The following is a 19,180-nucleotide window of genomic DNA, read 5'->3' as shown; positions in this document are numbered from 1 at the left end:
TACACTTACACTCTCTAACAATTGGCTTTGAAACTGTTGGGGTGCAGGGCTCATGCACCTATACCCGCATCACTGGTATAGTGCAGCCAGCTAGAGGGGTGGCTGACCTATGCCAGGTCAGTGGATTGTAGGCGTGGCACACAGGGATGTGTGCCATTTTGACTCTTCACTTTGTTTTGCAACAAAACGCGCAGCCTGCAGAGGCAGTGTGTGTGTAAAGGTACAGGGCCTTTAAGGGGGGCACAATAAGTGCTGTAGCCCTTAGAGACCTTCCCCGACCACAGTGCCCTTGGTACCTGTGGTACCATTTGCAAGTGACTGCCCTGTGGCCAAAGAGTGCCAATTGGGTTTTGTCTTCAATGCAGTTTAGGGAAAGAACATAGGCCCTGGGTTCCTGTTTGGCAGGAGCCCAGGGCACACTCAGTCAAAGTACATCAGCAGGTTAGCAAAACGTGGAGGCAACCATGCACATGCAAAAAGAGGGAACTTTCTTCCATATTGACATAGCGAAAGAAACAAGGTGTTTGCAATGTGTGTTGCTGTAGATACACATGCTGTGCACACTCCTGCCATCTATTGTTTGGCCAGGATGTGTGCAAGTTGTTTTTCTTCAAAGAAGTCTTCTCAAGGCACAAGATAGTGTGACTCTACCTCTTAGTAATGCGCATGGTCATTGGCTTTATTATTAGATAGTTTTTTTTCCACCGTTGGGTCAGACATGTGCTACCGAGCTCTAGATCAGTGCCACCACAGCATTTTCTTCAGTTCTCCCTGGTTTCTATACCTTCCCTCTGTATTGTCTTCTGTTGTGGCCTCCCTTTTATGCATTGTCTCACGCGTGCAGCTCCATTTGGGCGGGGTTTGGGTAGACTACGACCCGTCCAGAGGGGGTCTTGCCCTTCTGGGCATCCCTCGTCTGTTTGCTTCATGAGCGTCTTGACTTGCCTGTGATGGAACAAACACCTTTCCGCTTCTGGCCACAGTATCGCTTTAAATACCTCTGTGCTGATCTCCATCAGGTCTGCAACGTCTGCCTTTCGTCCATGCAAGACAAGGCCTCCTGCGATGCCTGCCACTCTTTCTGTTTTTAGAAAACTTTTGAGGTAGTTGGGCTTGTCGCTTTGAAATGTTGCTTAAAAGTGGAGACAACACCGCAGATCCCTTCGGCAGCAAGGACCTCAATGGGGAACATGAACCAGAGCGGTCAGCAGCCGAGATGGAGGACCTCTCACCCGATGCAAGTTAGGGCTCCAACCTGGAGTTCAAAGACCTCCCGCCCTTTTAACTAGTCGTGAGTATGTTCCCATCCTCCCCAACCTCCGCAACACTCCGAGCAGGCTTCTCCCAAGGGCCAAACATCCGCCCTCGAGGCTCAAAGACCTGCTTGCAGGCTGCCACTACCTTTGGGCCACGATTAGCACCCTACTTCTGCTTCAACCACATGCCCAGCCACGGCTCAGTTCAAGATTCTGACCGTCCGCCTCCATCTCGGCACCTAAATGCCTTTCGAATCTGAAGTCTTCGTCATAGAATCCCTGCTAGGCGCCGACGATCCCTGCACCGGCACTGAAGTCCTCTTTTCATAAACCAGTCCATTCTATTGGCTTAGCGGAACAAGTCCTCCAGAAACTGGAGCACACACTTGACGCCTACCAGCAGCACACCATGATCCATTCTCGCACAGGACGGATCATCGCCTAGCCACCTGCATCCTCCACGCAGACATCCAAGAGTCCGCTCAGCTTTGGCGAAGATCTTGAGCTTCCTCCGCCTGCCTAGCAGCGGAAGGAGCACAAAAAGGCTACTAGCACTCTTCCACAGCCACAACCACTTGGTCCCTCCCTTCGTCCTCCCCAGCCTCAGACCTCACCTTTCCCACCTTCTTTCACCACTGGCTCACTTCCTTACACATCACAGGTTCATCATACTCTGACCTTTGGATCAATGCACAGGGTACCCTGATATGTACCCACAGGATGACCCCAGGGATGCTTATGATGTAGAGCCTCCAGGGAACACAGACCCCAATCTCTACCCTGCCTGTCCCTCCCGCAGATGACCCCACCGCCTATCTCCAGCTTTAACGTTAGAAGAACCTTTCTTTCAGGTTCACAGGGATAGGGTTGCCCTTCACACTAACCTTAAAATCCTTCCTATGCCGGTCTCTCCATTCCACATTAATCAGTTTATAGAACCCCCAGTTTTCTTTCCTCAACCCGACTCCGCTGCAGAACCAGCACTCCATACCTAAGACATTAAGCGAACCCTAATGTACAATGTGGACAGGACATACCCCTTTCGAATAACTCAACAAATCTGTTACATTTTCCAAACTGTATAATGGGAAAGCTCTATTAAAATCAGCCTTAGTCCGATGCATAGACAAATATATCTAAACATTTTATGTAAATGCCAAGAGGGCTTTGCCTAATTCTACAAAATCCCACTCTGCAAGATAAAAGTGAGCCCCTTTGGCCTTCCTGGGGAACATTCCAATAGCTGACATCTGCAAAGCAGCTACTTGGTCTAGACGACACTTTCATTAAAGACTGTTGAGTGAATGTACTAGCACACCAACAACCCAACGTTGGCCAGGCTATATATACCCTGTATGCCATATTAGTCTTCTACCACACTGAGAGCCTAGCCACCGCTTATGAGAGGACTGCTTTACAGTCTGTGCACAGCATGTAAATGGACAAGCACGCATCCCTCAACCAAAATGTTTTACTTGCCTTGTAAGCATCTGTTCGTGGAATGTACTGCTGTAGATTCACAAGCGTCCACCCTCATCCCCGGAAGCCTCTGATGTTGCAGTTTTTCATTCCGCCTCACTTTTTTTGCATGATCATCTCTCTCTCTCTCTCTCTCTCTCTCTCTCTCTCTCTCTCCTGTATTGCTATGCTCCATCTCCATCCTCGCCCGCCGTGACTGTGCATTACCAGCCAGGGGTGGAGGTACACTACTGTGTGACTCGAGAAGACTTATTTGAAGGAAAAAATCTTTCACACCTTCGGGTCCAATACTAGATAGCAGGAGTATGTACAGCATGCACATCGACAGCACTACATGCCACGAACGTAAGCTTACAGGGTAAGTAACGTTTCCCTACTTTAGAGATCGATTAGGGTGGAAAGTTGAAAGCTTAAGCACCAGAAATGTCCACTACTTTGCAAGACAAAGATCCTGCAAAGAATACAGTGCTCTTTGTAGACGAGTAGGCTTCGCTGACAAAGGATGCACCGCTACCGTTTTGTCTTCATTGATGGAATCTCCATTTGCTATCTTGTTAATTTACAGTGGTGATTACAAAGGGCTGTGATCGTGGAATACAAACAGAAGGGTAGCATTAGGGACTTCTTTTTGAGTCCCTAAAAGACCATCATCAAAGATGGACAACAAAATACTGGGCATTTTAGGTACTAAACCTTAAACTCCTTGTGCATTAAACATTGCTTTCAGGAAACCGGTAAGCTGGAAAAGACTGCCTCGTCACATATATATTCCAGATTTGGGAGCAGTACAGTTCCTGGTTGGTCTTTAAATGGCTTCCCATGGAGTTCAAGGCTAGATGCTGATTGCATTTTTTGTAAGTGGATGAGACCCTGGACAAACAAAAAGGAGCCATTATTAGCTAGGCTTGAAACTCACAAAAGAGAACTTCTTAAGCTATGCTCCCTGCATTTAGAAATCCACCCAGACATGCCTCCCTGAAACCATGACTGGCTGCTCTTGCAGTTTGTGTGTTGTTCATATATAAATGTTCCACGAATCCCTCTCCTCGACCCCCGCAGTATTCCCAGATATGTGACCTGCAGTCATGTTACATGGAGCATGTTCCCTGATCCACATATGTGAGCAGCGTACGCGGACAGCTCGTGGATCACTAATGCACAGTTTGTAATAGTACTTGTAGAGGGTAAAAAGAGCCAAGTCCCAAGCCACCGACTGGGAGTAACCCATAGGTGAACTGGATCACCTTGAACGGTGTGTCAAGGATTCATCACAGACGTTTATTCTGCAACAATCACCTTCTCAAGTAGGAGTGAGGTACATTTAACTAGAACAACGTATTGTAGTAATATGCATGCTACACCTCTAACGTTGATTCTGCGGGTGTATGTGTTTTGCACATTAATAAGCTACTAATTTTTCAGTCTTGTTCAAAGATCTGGCATCGGCATGGTAGCAATATTTTCAAACAAGATGTCTGCAAGGCATTTAAGTTGTGTGTAAATAACTGAAATAAGTCAGGCTCTGCAGACGATTACTTTGTCAGGGATGGTTTGCGGTATATGGGACTGTAAGCCAGACTGCTGTACACTACCAAAATGCTGTATTTTGATTGACCTCTAGCTGGGCGATTTCTACCTAGGAAAGTAATACCTAGTACCCAAGACAAACCTCATTACAGTTTCAAACCACATATTGCAACACCTTCTTGACCTAACAGCTGGCTTTGAAGACCACAGAGTTCAGTTAAAGAACTTGAGGTCTCACCTAACTCCAGAACATGCCTGGACTGGGAGGCATTCTGCAGGAGACTGCAGTATTAGTCTTTCACTTTCTTGTGCCTAAGGCTTGTGATGTACACAACGACCGTTTTCATCTCCGTGGCTAAGAGTACCTGAAATAACAAAGTCAACAAAAACTCTCCTTTGACGCTATATTTATGGCGTTTTCAGTCTGTGAAAAGGGTGTCATCTGTGGCAGCTTTCAATGTTTTTTTAACATAAGTTGCTTTATTGTTCTGTTGGGTTTACTTTGCTACTTATTTTAAAATGCTTTAGTTAAAATTACCTTTCAAATGTAATTTGTTATTGGGTAAGAGAAACGTTTTATGGAACCATTTTTTATAAGCGATCCAAGAAAACCGTACGCAGCTATGTGCCTGCCTACAACCACTTGGCCGGCAGGGCAATGGACAATGAGCACATCCACACAGCTTCTATGCCTACAACCTGGAGGCTGTCCGCGTTATTCTTTCGTGTAATAGAATCAAAACATAAAATATAACCCCTAATCGAAAAACAGAACATTAAAGGCAGAAAGCACTTAGCACGCTTCTTTTCATTCTGCCTTCAGGGCCCCTTCATTCAGCAGGAGCTGTGCCTGTCTTCCTTCCCTCAGTCTCTACTACCTCTTGTTTTCTGCTGTGGCTCGATGCACCTTCGTTTAGCTAACCTTCATTCCATCTTTTTCAGCTGGGGCTCAACACAGAGGCGTTTGGTCAGCCTGTAATACGGATGTATGTCTAATACACCTCTTTGCAGTTGGTGCTTAGTGCATTTTCTTTCACCTGATGCATTCTTATATCTCACATCCATGACACCTCATTCCAAGCCACTCCACGTACTTGCCACATCCCTGCCACATCCCTCCTCATGGAAACAGAGTGGAGCATCTTTTTTGGTCCCGTTTGCCCCCCACTGTGACAGTTGCATGGCTTATTGGGCCTTCCTTTAATGGTGCGGTGAACTTGTTGTATATGGTTTGCAAACTAGATAAATGGGGAGATGAGACATCTGCAAGGGTGGGTTTTGTGCGTGGGCAGTGCCCCCTGGAAGCTTTAGCCACGTCTGATGTTCTCAACTTGTGACCTACTGTTCTGTTTTCTTTCAGCTTAACAATTTCTTCGGACGAGGAGAAAAGGCAAGCAGAAAATACTGCATGCTTGATTTAAAAGGAACCCTTGTACAGAGGGAAGTGCTAATGGTTGAAAATTAGGTGTTACCCCCTCCTGTCTCATGGATACCTCTCCCCCCCCCCTCCTGTCTCATGGATACCCCCCCCCCTTCTCTTCTTTCCATCCATTGGCTGGCAAGCACACAAAACCCCACATTTCATGCTGAGTGACTAGATGTAACCAGCACACAGAGTGTGTGTTTGTGTTTGTGTTTGTGTGTGTGTTCGTGTGTGTTCGTGTGTGTGTGTGTGTTCGCGTGTGTGTGTGTTCTTGTGCGTGTTTGTGTGTGTGCGTGTGTTCGTGTTCGATGTTTAGTGTGTGGATGTGGACCTGGTTGGTTAGAGCCATTATTTTTGTGCACTTTAGGGTGGATGTTGCTCTTTCTGTGTAGAGAAGGGAGCTTATCATACCTGTCTGGAAAGGATTGTTAGGGGCTGCAGATTGTGAGCAGTGTCTTCCACCTGCACACTCAACCCTCCGCACAGAGATCTAGGATTACACAGTGGCCATAAAGCTTGTGTACACCTTGTAACACACTTGCACACACCCTCTTTTCAATATTGACATCACATGGTGAGGTGCATTCACTACGCTGTGGCCACCAGTGACTTCACTACAGGTGAAACAGTGGTAGCTATTCATGATGCCTTGTAATAAAGCCAGCCCTTTCTTAGCAGGGAACTGTTCATGTCGCTGCTACTGGACTCAGACACACTGATCTTGTCTTTCAATGTGAACCCCCACCTGCAGGTCAGTGTGCATGCCCCTAGCATTGTGAGATTGCTTCAGCGGTGCCCTGTCAGTGCTATAGGTCTCTGCGGTGTGAGCTTCCTCTCGCAGTACCATGTGAGTGCTGCTGCTCTCCAGCAGTGTGAGCTTCCTCCAGCAGTGCCCTGGCAGTGCTACAGGTCTCCAGCAATGTGAGCCTTCACCAGCAGTGCACTGGCAGTACTACAGGTCTCCACAGGGCGAGCTTTCTCCAGCAGTGCTGCCTCCGAAGTATAGGATCTCACCAGTGTGAGTGTCCTCCGGCAGTGATGTAGCAGAAGTATAGGTTCCCAGTAGTGTTAGTTTCCTCACTCAGTGCACTGGCAGTGCTACAGCTCCCTAGCAGTGTGAGCGTCCTCCTGCAGTGCTGTATCAGAAGTATAGAAGCTCAGCAGTATGAGCTTCCTCCAGCAGTGCACTGTCAGTGCTACAGGTCTCCAGCAGTGTGAGCGTCCTCCTGCAGTGCTGTATCAGAAGTATAGAAGCTCAGCAGTGTGAGCTTCTTCCAGCAGTGGACTGGCAGTACTACAGGTCTCCACAGGGCGAGCTTTCTCCAGCAGTGCTGCCTCCGAAGTATAGGATCTCACCAGTGTGAGTGTCCTCCGGCAGTGATGTAGCAGAAGTATAGGTTCCCAGTAGTGTTAGTTTCCTCACTCAGTGCACTGGCAGTGCTACAGCTCCCTAGCAGTGTGAGCATCCTCCTGCAGTGCTATATCAGAAGTATAGAAGCTCAGCTGTATGAGCTTCCTCCAGCAGTGCACTGGCAGTGCTACAGGTCTCCAGCAGTGTGAGCTTCCTCCAGCAGTGCACTGTCAGTGCTACAGGTCTCCAGCAGTGTGAGCATCCTCCAGCAGTGCACTGGCAGTACTACAGGTCTCCGCAGGGCAAGCTTTCTCCAGCAGTGCTGCCTCAGAAGTATAGGCGCTCAGCAGTGTGAGCTTCCGCAAGCAGTGTAGGGTCAGTGATAGATCTCAGCACTGTGAGCTTTTTTCCAAGCTACACCATTACAAGTGTTGTAAACTCCTTTTGTGTGTGCTTCCTCCCTGAAATGTCCTGTAAGGGTAGTAGGAATCCAGCAGTGTCATATTGCTCCAGCACTGGATCTGGACTTTGCTCCACAGTTATCTGTGTTGTTGGCAAGGAGCAGGTTGGATGTCCTGCAGTTTTGAGAAGGATGGAATGGGGTGGAAGGTGCACTTCAACCCTGGGGTTGAGATGCCAGGTGGGGTATCAAGCATGAAAGAGCAAAGAGTCCAAGCTTGAGTGGCTGGCATGAGTCAATGTGATAGTTGGAGGTGTCTGACAACATTCTATATTACAGGTGTGAGTTCCAAAAACAGATCTGTTTATCATTTCCTCTCTTTTGCAACAGCTCCGCTATTTTTACTGCTATTGTCAACTACATGAAATTTCTGGGTGTGAAGACCAAGGTGGCGGACAGCAAGAAATCAAAAGGGATGTTCTTCAGGAAAAAGGTAAGTGTGGTTGGGACAGATTTTATAGGGATGGGTTTGCAACACACAGTGACAAATTCTTTAAGCCCTACGGCTCTGTGAATACCGTTGTTTACCACCGATGTCCGAAACGCAAAGACTATTGTATTCCTATGAGATCATAGTATTGGTTCCTTAGAGCCCTAAGATCTCCTGGAGTATTGAAAGCAAGCTCTGAACTCTTACTTTAGTAGTGGTTAGTGGGGGAGCACAGTGTATTGAATAGCAAGCGATAAACTCGATTCTCTGACCTCTCAGTAAGATCACGATGCACCAACTAAACGTTAGACTGACATGACTCTTATCTCAATCGCAGATCTCCACCACAGGCTTCTAGTTTGGAAGCTTTGCTGTTACAACAGCACATTTACTCATGCAACCCTCCCTCACAGATCAACAATAATCTGAGACATCTCAAGGCACAACCAATCATCTGAGATATCTCACGACACAACAAGTCATCTGAGACATCACACCCGCAGCATAGCTTAGCACCAAAACCATTCAGTTGGTAAAGCTTTGCTGCATCATCAACATTTCCTTTACTCTTATTAACCTCCTTTGCAGAAGCAACAGGTCTCCTCATCAGGCGACATCACACCACCAGAATTGTACTAGACCTTCCTGGTCTGTTGCCTGTAGACTGACATTAGAGCCATGTAGACTGAAAACATTGTTGCTTGAACAGCTGATTCTTTACCCAAGCTTCCTTCCTCTCGGAGGCAACATAGGTTTGTAATTACGTGATATTTGTAACACACGGGCCAAGCCTAAAGGCAGTGGAGCACTATACAGTGCCAAAGGTAAGTATACAGTCAGCTAGTGATTAGAGAGTTACCTGAGGAGCAGTGTACGTATACTGCATTGTGATGTAGAGTCTTTTAATGAGGTACATCTTTAACTGTTTCCTAAATTAGAGCAGTGTTGGCGTCTGCAGGGAATGTGTTCCAGATTCTTGGTGCATAGCTACAAAAGGTCTGTTGCCTTGGTTTTCCTTTTGTTAGCCTTCAATCTGATGGGGTCCTGGCTGCAGGTGTGTGAGATTCACCAGATTTGGTGGGCTTGGTTGCAGAATGAGGGGTGCAAGGGTTTTGCTGGTCGGGATTGCTTGGTAATGAAGGTGTTAGTCAGGCTTCTCTAATGATATTCAAAACATCACGGCCATAATCTTGGAGTTAACAACTCCACAGCGCATCCCTTAATGCACATTCTATTCCCTCAGTGATGCAGATCGTATTGCACTCAGCAGTGTGAATCATAGCTTGTACACTTCCAAAGCCAGCCCATACAGCTCCAAAGCCATGCAGTTAATGAGCTCTGCAAGCCTAGGGAAAGCAGTAAAAGGCAATAAATGAATTGTGAAAAACCAAAGGTGGTGATGGACGGAGCGTTGACAATACAAACACTCACCCCCAGTCAACTGATCTGGGTTTAATCCATCTCTGTTCTTTAGCTCACTCCGCCATCCCAGTTCAGACATGAATAAATGAATTGCTCCACTTAACTGGGCAACACGACCCTAGTGCTGCCTAAGTTATTATGCCATTCAACAGCACCAGTACGTCAGAGTGACATTCGACACCCTTTCAATACTCTTGGACTCTTGCCAGTTGCCCACATCCTTACACATAATGACTGTCACTAAACAATGAATTGTAACATTTTCACTTCAGTGTCAGAAAGTGATGATTCTTGCCCAATGTGACTTTCTTGTATCATTAAGAGATCCTAGAAAAAGAATGCTTTATTTGCAGGTAGTTAAGACAGATCAGTTAAGCTAAAAATGTTCAGAGCTTGTCTTGTCCTGAAACATACTACACATTAGATTTTAATGCTGTGCACGAGGACGGTATTTTACTTTGCTGTTAAAGTTTGGGTCTTCTCTTCAATTGTCAGAATTCCTTCGGCTTATTACAGTTTTTTAAACCCAGCCCATTTATGATATGAGATGTAAAACATAGAGAAACTCTGTTGTATATGGTGAGATGTAAAATTTAGAGAAACAATGTTGAATGTGATGAGATGTAAAACATAGAGAAACAGTGTTGTATGTGATGAGATGTAAAAAGGGAAACAATGTTGAATGTCAGTGTTGTATGTGATGAGATGTAAAACAGAAACATTGTATATAATGAATGTAAAACATAGAAAAGCAATGTTGTATGTCAGTGTTGTATGTGATGCGATGTATGTATGAAAGGCATAGAGAACCAATGTTGTATATGATAAGATGAGATGTAAAATATAGAGAAACAATGATGTATGTCAATGCTGTATGTAATGAGATGAGATGTAAAACAAAAAGAAACTAATTTCTATGTGGTGAGATGTAAAAGAGAAAAGCAATGTATATAATGAATGTAAAACATAGAAAAGCAATGTTGTATGTCAGTGTTGTATGTGATGAGATGTATGTATGTAGGACATAGAGAACCAATGTTGTATATGATAAGATGAGATGTAAAATCGAGAAATAATGTATGTCAATGCTGTATGTAATCAGATGATATATAAAACACAAAGAAACAAATTTCTATGTGATGAGATGTAAAACATAGCAAAACAAAGTTGCATGAGATGTAAAGCTTAGAGAAACCATGTATGTGATGAGATGAGATGTAAAACAGAGAAACAATGTTGTATGTGATACATGTAAAACAATGTTTTATACCAATGCTGCATGTAATCTGATGTAAAACATAGAGAAACCATGTTGTATGCCTATATTGCATGTGGCAAGATGTAAAACATAGGGAAACTAAGTTGTATGTCAACGTTGCAAGTGATAATATGGGATGTAAAACATAGAGCAAGGATGTTGTATGTGATGAGATGTAAAACATAGAGAAACAATGTATGTCAATGTTGCATGTGATGTAAAACATGGAGAAACAATGGTGTGTCAGTGCTGCATGTGTTGAGATCAGATGTATAATAAAAAATGTCGTATGGCAATGTTGTATGTGATGAAATTATATGTAAAACAGAGAGAGAAACAATGTTTTATGTAAGGAATGTAAAACACGGAAATACTGTTGTATGTCAATGTTGCTTGTGATGAGATGTAAAACATAGAGCAACAATGTTGTATGTGATGAGATGTAAAAGATAAAGACACAATGTATGTCAGTGTTGCATGAGATGAGATGTAAAACATGGAGAAACAGTATTGTATGAGATATAAAACATAGAGAAACAATGTATGTGATGAAATGTACAACCTAGAGAAACCGTGTTGTATGTGGGTGTGCATTTGTTGAGATCAGATGTAAAATATAAACAATGTTGTATGTCAATGTTGTATGTGATGAAATGATATGTAAAACATAGAGAAATAATGTGTTCGAAGCATATGAGCTGCAGATTACACACTATTCATAGATGGCCACCTAGTGTTGGGCCCGGATGTTTGCAGTTTGTTTTGTTGTAGAAAAGTCTTTCGGAGTCACGGGATAGGTGACTCCTCCTTAGGATGATACTGCGCATGGGCATCGGCTCCATCCCCAGATTGTTTTTTTCCGCCACCGGGCTCGGATGTGTTTCTAGCGCTCCGTGTTTGAACCGATTTCTTTAGGCTCGCAATCCTCACCAAACTACAAAACTTAGTTTTGAACGCTTTCCAGTCAACGCTAATCTTCAAACATCGAGAATCTCGATTCCGATCGTCGTAGACAGCCTTCGGGCCTACCTAGGCCGCAACTCCAGCTCATGGAAAGGACGCCATTTAAGAAGTGTCCTCAATGTGGGTCGAAGTTTCCCCACACCGACCTGCATGAGGTGTGTAACCTCTGTCTCTCTCCGGAGCACGAGGCGAAAGACTGTTCAGCTTGTGCCTCTTTCCGCTCCAAAAAGACTATCCGGGACCGAAGAGCGAGGAGAACAATGGCTCAACGATCTTCAGCTCCGATTCCGGATGACCTCTTCGAAGAGGGCGTCAACGTCCCTGAACAGCACAACATCGACAGCAGCTCCGAAGCAGGCGATTCCGAAGTCGAGGACATCAATCCAGCGCAGCGGGTCGTAAGTAAGACCGTCGACCCGACCCCTCCTCGACACAGAAGGCCCGGGTCACACCCTCGCCCTCCAGCTCGGGTGCACACCGGCAAACTGCTTTAACTGCCCCACCTTCGGGCCCGGCTAAGAAGCTAACCAAGCCTTCAGACGTCTTCAGCTCGAGTCGACCTTCACACGGTGCCGGCGCACACACACAGGCCCCGAAAAAGACAACGGCCCGACACCCAAGCCACCGGCAGCGAAGCACACCACTACTCCTTCGACACCGAAAACCAGGCCGGAACCAAGCAATCCCGCTTCGGATTCCAAAACTCCACCGGAACCGAAAAAATCATCGGATCTGAAAAAGTCACCGGATCCAAAAACAATACCGGAACCGAAAAAACACTCTGAACTGAGGAAAGCTTCGGAGCCGAAAAAGACGGCTGCCTCCCCAGTGAAAGACATTACTAAAAAGCCAAAACAAGCCGCCTCGGTGCACAAGACTTCCTCCGCACCGAAAGATCCATCTCCTGTAGTGGATTTATCCTACCCAGACCCAGCTCAAAAGACTTTGGCCAAGGACCCAGTCACTGGACACCTAGTTTTGGCTCCAAAGAAGCGACCACTGGACACACCATCTCCAGCTCCGCATTCCAAGAAGGACATAGCTACCTCGCCTTTAAGACTGCCTTCCCATTCTCTTTCACCTGTACCATCACCACCACCACAGCATTCACCAGCATCCCCTATCACACCAAACAGGGATGATAGCTCTGATGGCATGGGGGGGGTAACACACCTGATTCAACAACTCCCACAGGATCCCCAGACCCTTGGGACAATTATACCACCCCAGATGTCTCAAATGTCCCTCAGGATGACATTTATCCCTCAAGGCCCTCCCCACCAGAAGACACTATTGGGTTTAACGAATTAATTCACAGGGCTGCACATTATCATGGTGAAGACATTTATACCGACCCTGTTGAGGAAGACTTCCTTATGGATTCATTTGATAATGCACAAAGGTCGTCCTCCATCTTACCCATGCTTAAAGGAGTGCTCAAGCATGCTCCTAAAGTCTTTAAAGACCCAGTCAGAACTCCGGTCATTAACCCTCGGATAGGGAAAAAATATAAGGCTGCCCCATCTGACCCACCTTACATTAAAAGCCCAGTACCACTAGACTCACTGGTAGTTTCCAACGCTCGCAAGAGGGCAAACTCCCAAACATTGGGTGAGGCTGCACCACCAGATAGAGTCTAAGCTACTTCACACATCAGGCAAAAGAACAGCGTCTCAAGCAGCAAACATGTGGCGTATCGCCAATACACAGGCACTGCTCGCCAGATATGACGGGGCACATTACGATGAACTAGAGTCACTAATGAGGCACCTCCCTGACAAGTACTAGGATAGAGCAAACAAGCTCATCCAGGAAGGGAAAAACATCACAAACACCTCCATTAGGTGTGCCCTTGATGCAGCGGACACAGCCTCTAGGGCAGTTAACACCAGCGTCTTGCTACACAGACACGCCTGGCTGCGCATATCGGGGTTCAAACCCGAGGTACAAAGCGATATTCTGAACCAACCCTTTGACCAAAAACATCTATTTGGACCCGAGGTAGATGTATCAGAGAAAATGAAAAAAGATAGACACCGCCAAATATATGGGAGCCCTGCAGTCGCAGCTTATATACCTCGAACGGAAAATGCTACTTACCAGTATGCATCTGTTCTTGGCATGTAGAGCTGCAGAGTTACACACGCCCACCCGCCTCCCCGGCTACCTTTATCTGTTCCAGTATTATCTTAATTAGATAAAAATTACATGAACATCACTACTTCTTGTACAGCTCCATCACTTCCCTACTGGCGAAAAACAATCTGGGGATGGAGCCGATGCCCATGCGCAGTATCATCCTAAGGAGGAGTCACCTATCCCATGACTCCGAAAGACTTTTCTACAACAAAACAAACTGCAAACATCCGGGCCCAACACTAGGTGGCCATCTATGCATAGTGTGTAACTCTGCAGCTCTACATGCCAAGAACAGAGGCATACTGGTAAGTAGTATTTTCCTTGTGATGCGATATAAAACAGAGAAACAATGTTGTATGTGATGTGAAACTGAGAAACCATGTTGTATGTAACGAATGTAAAACAATGTATGTCAATGTTGTATGTAATGAGATGTAAAATAGAGAAGCAATGTATGTAAAACAATGTATGTCAATGTTGCATTTGACGAGATGCGATGTAAAACATAAAACAATGTTGTATGCGATGATGTAAAACAGAGAAACAATGTTGTACATGATGAATGTAAAACATAGAGAAACAATGTGGTATGTGATGAGATGTAAAACATAGAGCAACAATGTATATGATGAATGTAAAACACAGAGAACCAATGTTGTACGTGATGGGATGTAAAGCACAGAGAAACAATGTATGTGATGTGATGTAAAACATAGAGAACCAATGGTGTATATGATAAGATGAGATGTAAAACACAGGGAAACAATGTTGTAAGTCAATGTTGTATGAGGAGAGATGTAAAACACAAACAACTTTGTATGTGATGAGATGTAAAACATGGACAAACCATGTTGTATGTTATCAGATGATATGTAAAACATAGAGAACCAATGTTGTATGTCAGTGTTGTATAAGATGAGATGTACAACTTAAACAATGTTGTATGTCAATGTTATGAGATGTTATACATTGGCAAACAATATTGTATGTGATTAATGTAGAACATAAAGAAATAATGTTGCATGAGATGAGATGTAAAACAGAAGAGAAACAATGTTGCATGTTATGAGATGGAATGTAAAACATGGAGAAACAATATTGTATGTGATATGATGTAAAACATAGAGACACAATGTTGTATGTGATGAGATGTAAAACATAGAAACAATGTTGTATGTGATGAGATGTGAAACAATGTTGTATGTGATTAATGTAAAACCTAGAGAAACAATGTATGTCAATTTTGTCTGTGATGAATGTAAAACCTAGAGAAACAATGTTGCATGAGATGAGATGTAAAACATAGAGAAACAATATTGTATGTGATGAGATGTAAACCCTAGAGAAATAATATTGTATGTGATGAATGTAAAGCATAGAGAAGCAATGTATGTGATGAGATGTAAAACATAAAAAACATTGTATGTGATGAGATTTAAAACATAGAGGAACAATGGTGTATGTGATGAGATGTAAGACATAGAGAAACAATGTATGTGATGAGATGTAAAACATAGAGAAACAATATTGTGTGTCAATGTGGTATGTGATGAGATGTAAAACCTAGAGAAACAATGTTGTATATCATTGTTGTATGAGATGAGATGTAAAACATAGAAAAACAATGTTATATGTGATGAGATGTAAAACAGAGAAACAATGTGGTATGTGATGTGTAAAACATAGAGACAGTGTTGTATGTCACTGTTTAATGTGTTGAGATATAAAACATAGAGAATGTTTGATGAATGTAAAACAGAGAAACAATGTTGTGTGCGATGAATGTAAAACATAGAGAAACAATGTATGGCAATACAATGTGATATGATGAGATTAATATATAAAACATAGGGAAACGATGTTGTATATGCTAAGATGAGATATAAAACATAGAGAAACCATGTTGTACGTCGTTGTTATATGAGATATTAAGCATTTGATACCATGTTGCATGATATGATATGAGATGTAAAACAAGGGAAACAATGTTGTCTGTCAGTGTTGTATGTGAGGAGATCTAGAACATAGCGAATCAATGTTGTATGTCAATGTTGTATGTGATGTAAAATATTGAGAAACAATGTATCTGATATGTAAAACAGAGAAACAATGTTGTATGTGATGAAATGTGAAACATAGAGAAATATCGTATGTGATATGTAAAACATAGAGAAACAATGTTCTGTTTGATGAGATTTAAAACTGAGAAACAATGTTGTATGTGATATGTAAAACAGAAACAATGTATGTGATGAGATGTAAAGCATAGAGAAATAATGTATGTGATAAATGTGAAACAGAAACAATATTGTATGTGATGATATGTAAAACATAGAGAAACAATGTTCTGTTTGAGATGTAAAACAGAAACAATGTATGTGAAGAGATGTAAAACATTGAGAAACAATGTTATATGTGATGAATATAAAACCTAGAGAAACAACGTATATCAATTTTGTATGGGATAACATGAGATGTAAAACATAAAAAAATGATGTATGTCAATGTTTGTGATGAATGTAAAACCTAGAGAAACAATTTTGCATGATATGAGATGTAAAACAGAGAAACAGTGTTGTATATCAATGCTGCATGAGATGTAAAACATGAAGAAACAATGTTGTATGTGATGAGATATAAAACAGAGAAACAATATTGTGTGTGAAATGTAAAACCTAGACAAACAATGTTGTATGTCAGTATTGCATGTGATGAGAGGACATGTAAAAAAGAGAAACAATGTTGTTTGAGGTGAGATGTAAAACAGAAAGAAATAATGTGGGCAATGAGATGTAAAACATAGAGAAACAATGTTGTATGTGATTAGATGTAAAACAGAGAAACAATGTTATATGTGATGAATGTAAAACGTAGAGAAACAATGTTGTATGCCAATTTTGTTTGTGATAAGATGTAAAACATAGAAAACAATGTTTTATGTCAATGTAAAGCACTCTGATACCTCCAGATCTTAGCCAGCGCTACTAAAACTTTTCAAATAAAATAAATAAAAATAAATGTTGCATGTGAGGAGATGAATGTAAAGAATAGAGAAACAATGTTGTATGTGAAGAGATGGAAAACATAGAGAAACAATGCTGTATATGATAGGCTGGGATTTAAAACATAGAGAAACAATGTTTTATATGAATGTTTGTAATGAATGTAAAGCATAGAGAAACAATGTTCCTTGTGATGAGATGTAAAACCTAGAGAAAGAATGTTGTATGTGATGAGATCTAAAACATAGAGAAACTGTTGTATGTGATGTAAAACAGAGAAACAATGTTGTATGTAATGGATGTAAATGTAGAGAAACAATGTTGTATGCGTTGTATGCCAATGTTGCATGAGATGTAAAACCTAGAGAAACAATGTTGTATGTCAATCTAGCATGAGACGAGATGTAAAACTTTGAGAAACAGTGTTGTATGTCAATGTTGTATGTGTTGAGATGAGATGTAAAACATAAATAAATAATGTTGTATAATATACGATGAGATGTACACAGGCATGTGGAATTCCTATAGTCCGAAGCCCGGGACAGATTGTTTGGGGTGAAGGGTAACAAGTTTTCATGTCTATTTTGTCCTTGGGACAAGTAGGCCCAACCCTCTGCAGCACAAACCCTTTGGCTGCCAGTTATTTACCACATTATGGAACAGGGAAAGGCACTGTCTGCAGTTAAGGTAATATTTTGTTCATATGTTAATGTTGTTCAAACTTGTATTTATGGTTCATTAATTGAAAGCCTTCATTGTTAGGGTGAGCGCTCTAAGTAAATGTTGTAAGCTCTGTCAATTGACAGAGGTTCCAGTAAAAAAATGTGTACACACAAGTTTTCAACGTTTAGCAATATGAGGCTATGTATAATGCTTCCAAAATGCTCTCTGATTTGATGCATATATTTGCAAAAGTTTGAAATCAAGATTGATGATTCTTTGCTTTCAAAATAAAATGTTGATAAAAAATGAAAGCAGGAAAAAAAACATTTGTCTAAACTACTGTAAGTTTGCATTTCTTTGCAGCATCGTTTAGTAACATGTTGATGCATGCTAGTATTTCCCCAAAATATTTATAATGGAAAATAGGTGTAACTAGTTTCAATAGGATTATGGGAAACAAAACAAAAAACAAGCATTGGTAAAGCCAGTGGTTCTGAAATTGGTGGTCAGCTTTTGAAATTTGTCAATGTGTGACTTGTTTTGGCATGGTTTTTCTAAAACCTTATGGGTGTGGGAGCTGCCGGGCCCTCACTAATATAAGAAACATTGGCAAAAGCAAAAATAGTTTTTGGCCTAAAAAAGCACACACTGCCACATTAGTTACTGGCACTGAACAGAACTACTTTGTGTGCCGATATGATCCTAGTCAACGAGCAGAAGGCAGTTACTCGCAGTGAAGCTAGCCGATCGAGAGAGAGACAGAATTTTAATAAATACAAAAGGTCATGGTCAACGCCAGACCAAATTAGGGGGCCAATTATTAAAGCAAGCCTCAAAAGTGCACCCAGGGTACATGTCCTTGCATTATGTGCAGCTATACGTGTTTTGTGAATTCCCAAGAATTTACATACGTAGGACAGGAAATAGTACTCCCAAAATATATTGTGAACTGCATTTTACCATGAACAAATACGCATGTGTAGATTTGCTCTTGAGAAAATATGAGTGTTTGCAAGTTCGCTTATATGAACTTGGAGGAGAAGGCTACTAATGCAGGTCAGAAGCTCTTACTGTGACAGCCACAATGCGCATACTCTCACTTCTTAATGGCACCTCTTAACTATTTTAATTGAATTGGTGAATTCTGCTCAATTGCATACTGCTAGGCTCTTTACAAGCTGGGCGGGCAAGCACAAAAACCATAGAGATGACTCGCTCCTCGGCTTACTAGAGAGTGAGCAAGGTTAGCGCTCCAGTGGTGCAGTGGGAAACGCCTACTTATGGCTGCTGCGACGCAGACACGCCGAAAGGCAAGCCCGTCTGCGCCCATCTGGCCGGGGACAGGAACCCTACCTGTTATTATCTAAAACCATGAACAGTCTTAAGCTACAGTGCAAGAGAACTGACACAATTAAGGCCTGCAGTCGCTTCTTAGTGTGCAGATACTCTCAGGGCTGAAAACCTGATAGGCAGGAAGACCTTTTGCACTTATTGCAAGGTCACAGGTATATCTCCTACAAAAAAATGCACTCATTAAAGTCTGAAGGTAAAGAACATTGGAAAATGGGACTTATAGTAGATCTCTTCCTGGTCACAAGACTGAGATTAGGCTCCTAATGGAAGAGGAACACTAAGATGTTTTATTTGACACCGAGACCTGGTGACAAAGACTGTTCTACACCAGATCTAGTTGTTGCCCTTCCTCCAGGCTTTGCCATTAGGAGGCAGGACAGGATGGGAAAAGTCAGGGGTGGGGTGGCTATCATATATCAAGAATTATACAGATGCAGTGTCTCAAGAAAGTCTA

At 42.8% G+C, this 19,180-nt stretch overlaps 1 protein-coding gene across 6 annotated transcripts in view; it reads left to right on the top strand.

Annotated features, from left to right (window-relative positions):
• The window catches only part of ARHGEF1 (Rho guanine nucleotide exchange factor 1), a 459,136-nt gene that overhangs the window by 244,470 nt on the left and 195,486 nt on the right, over positions 1-19,180 (top strand). For all 6 annotated transcript variants that reach the window (XM_078651355.1, XM_078651350.1, XM_078651354.1 and 3 more), the window contains exons 9-10: positions 5,623-5,652; positions 7,827-7,929. In XM_078651355.1, the coding sequence (XP_078507481.1) occupies positions 5,623-5,652; positions 7,827-7,929 (133 nt within the window). The remainder of the gene's footprint in view (positions 1-5,622; positions 5,653-7,826; positions 7,930-19,180) is intronic.

This window comes from Lissotriton helveticus, chromosome 7, assembly GCF_964261635.1.
Source record: "Lissotriton helveticus chromosome 7, aLisHel1.1, whole genome shotgun sequence".
Lineage (NCBI taxonomy): Eukaryota > Metazoa > Chordata > Amphibia > Caudata > Salamandridae > Lissotriton > Lissotriton helveticus.
The sequence above is the reverse complement of the archived record's forward strand: the minus strand, read 5'-3'. Positions and strand labels throughout refer to the sequence as shown.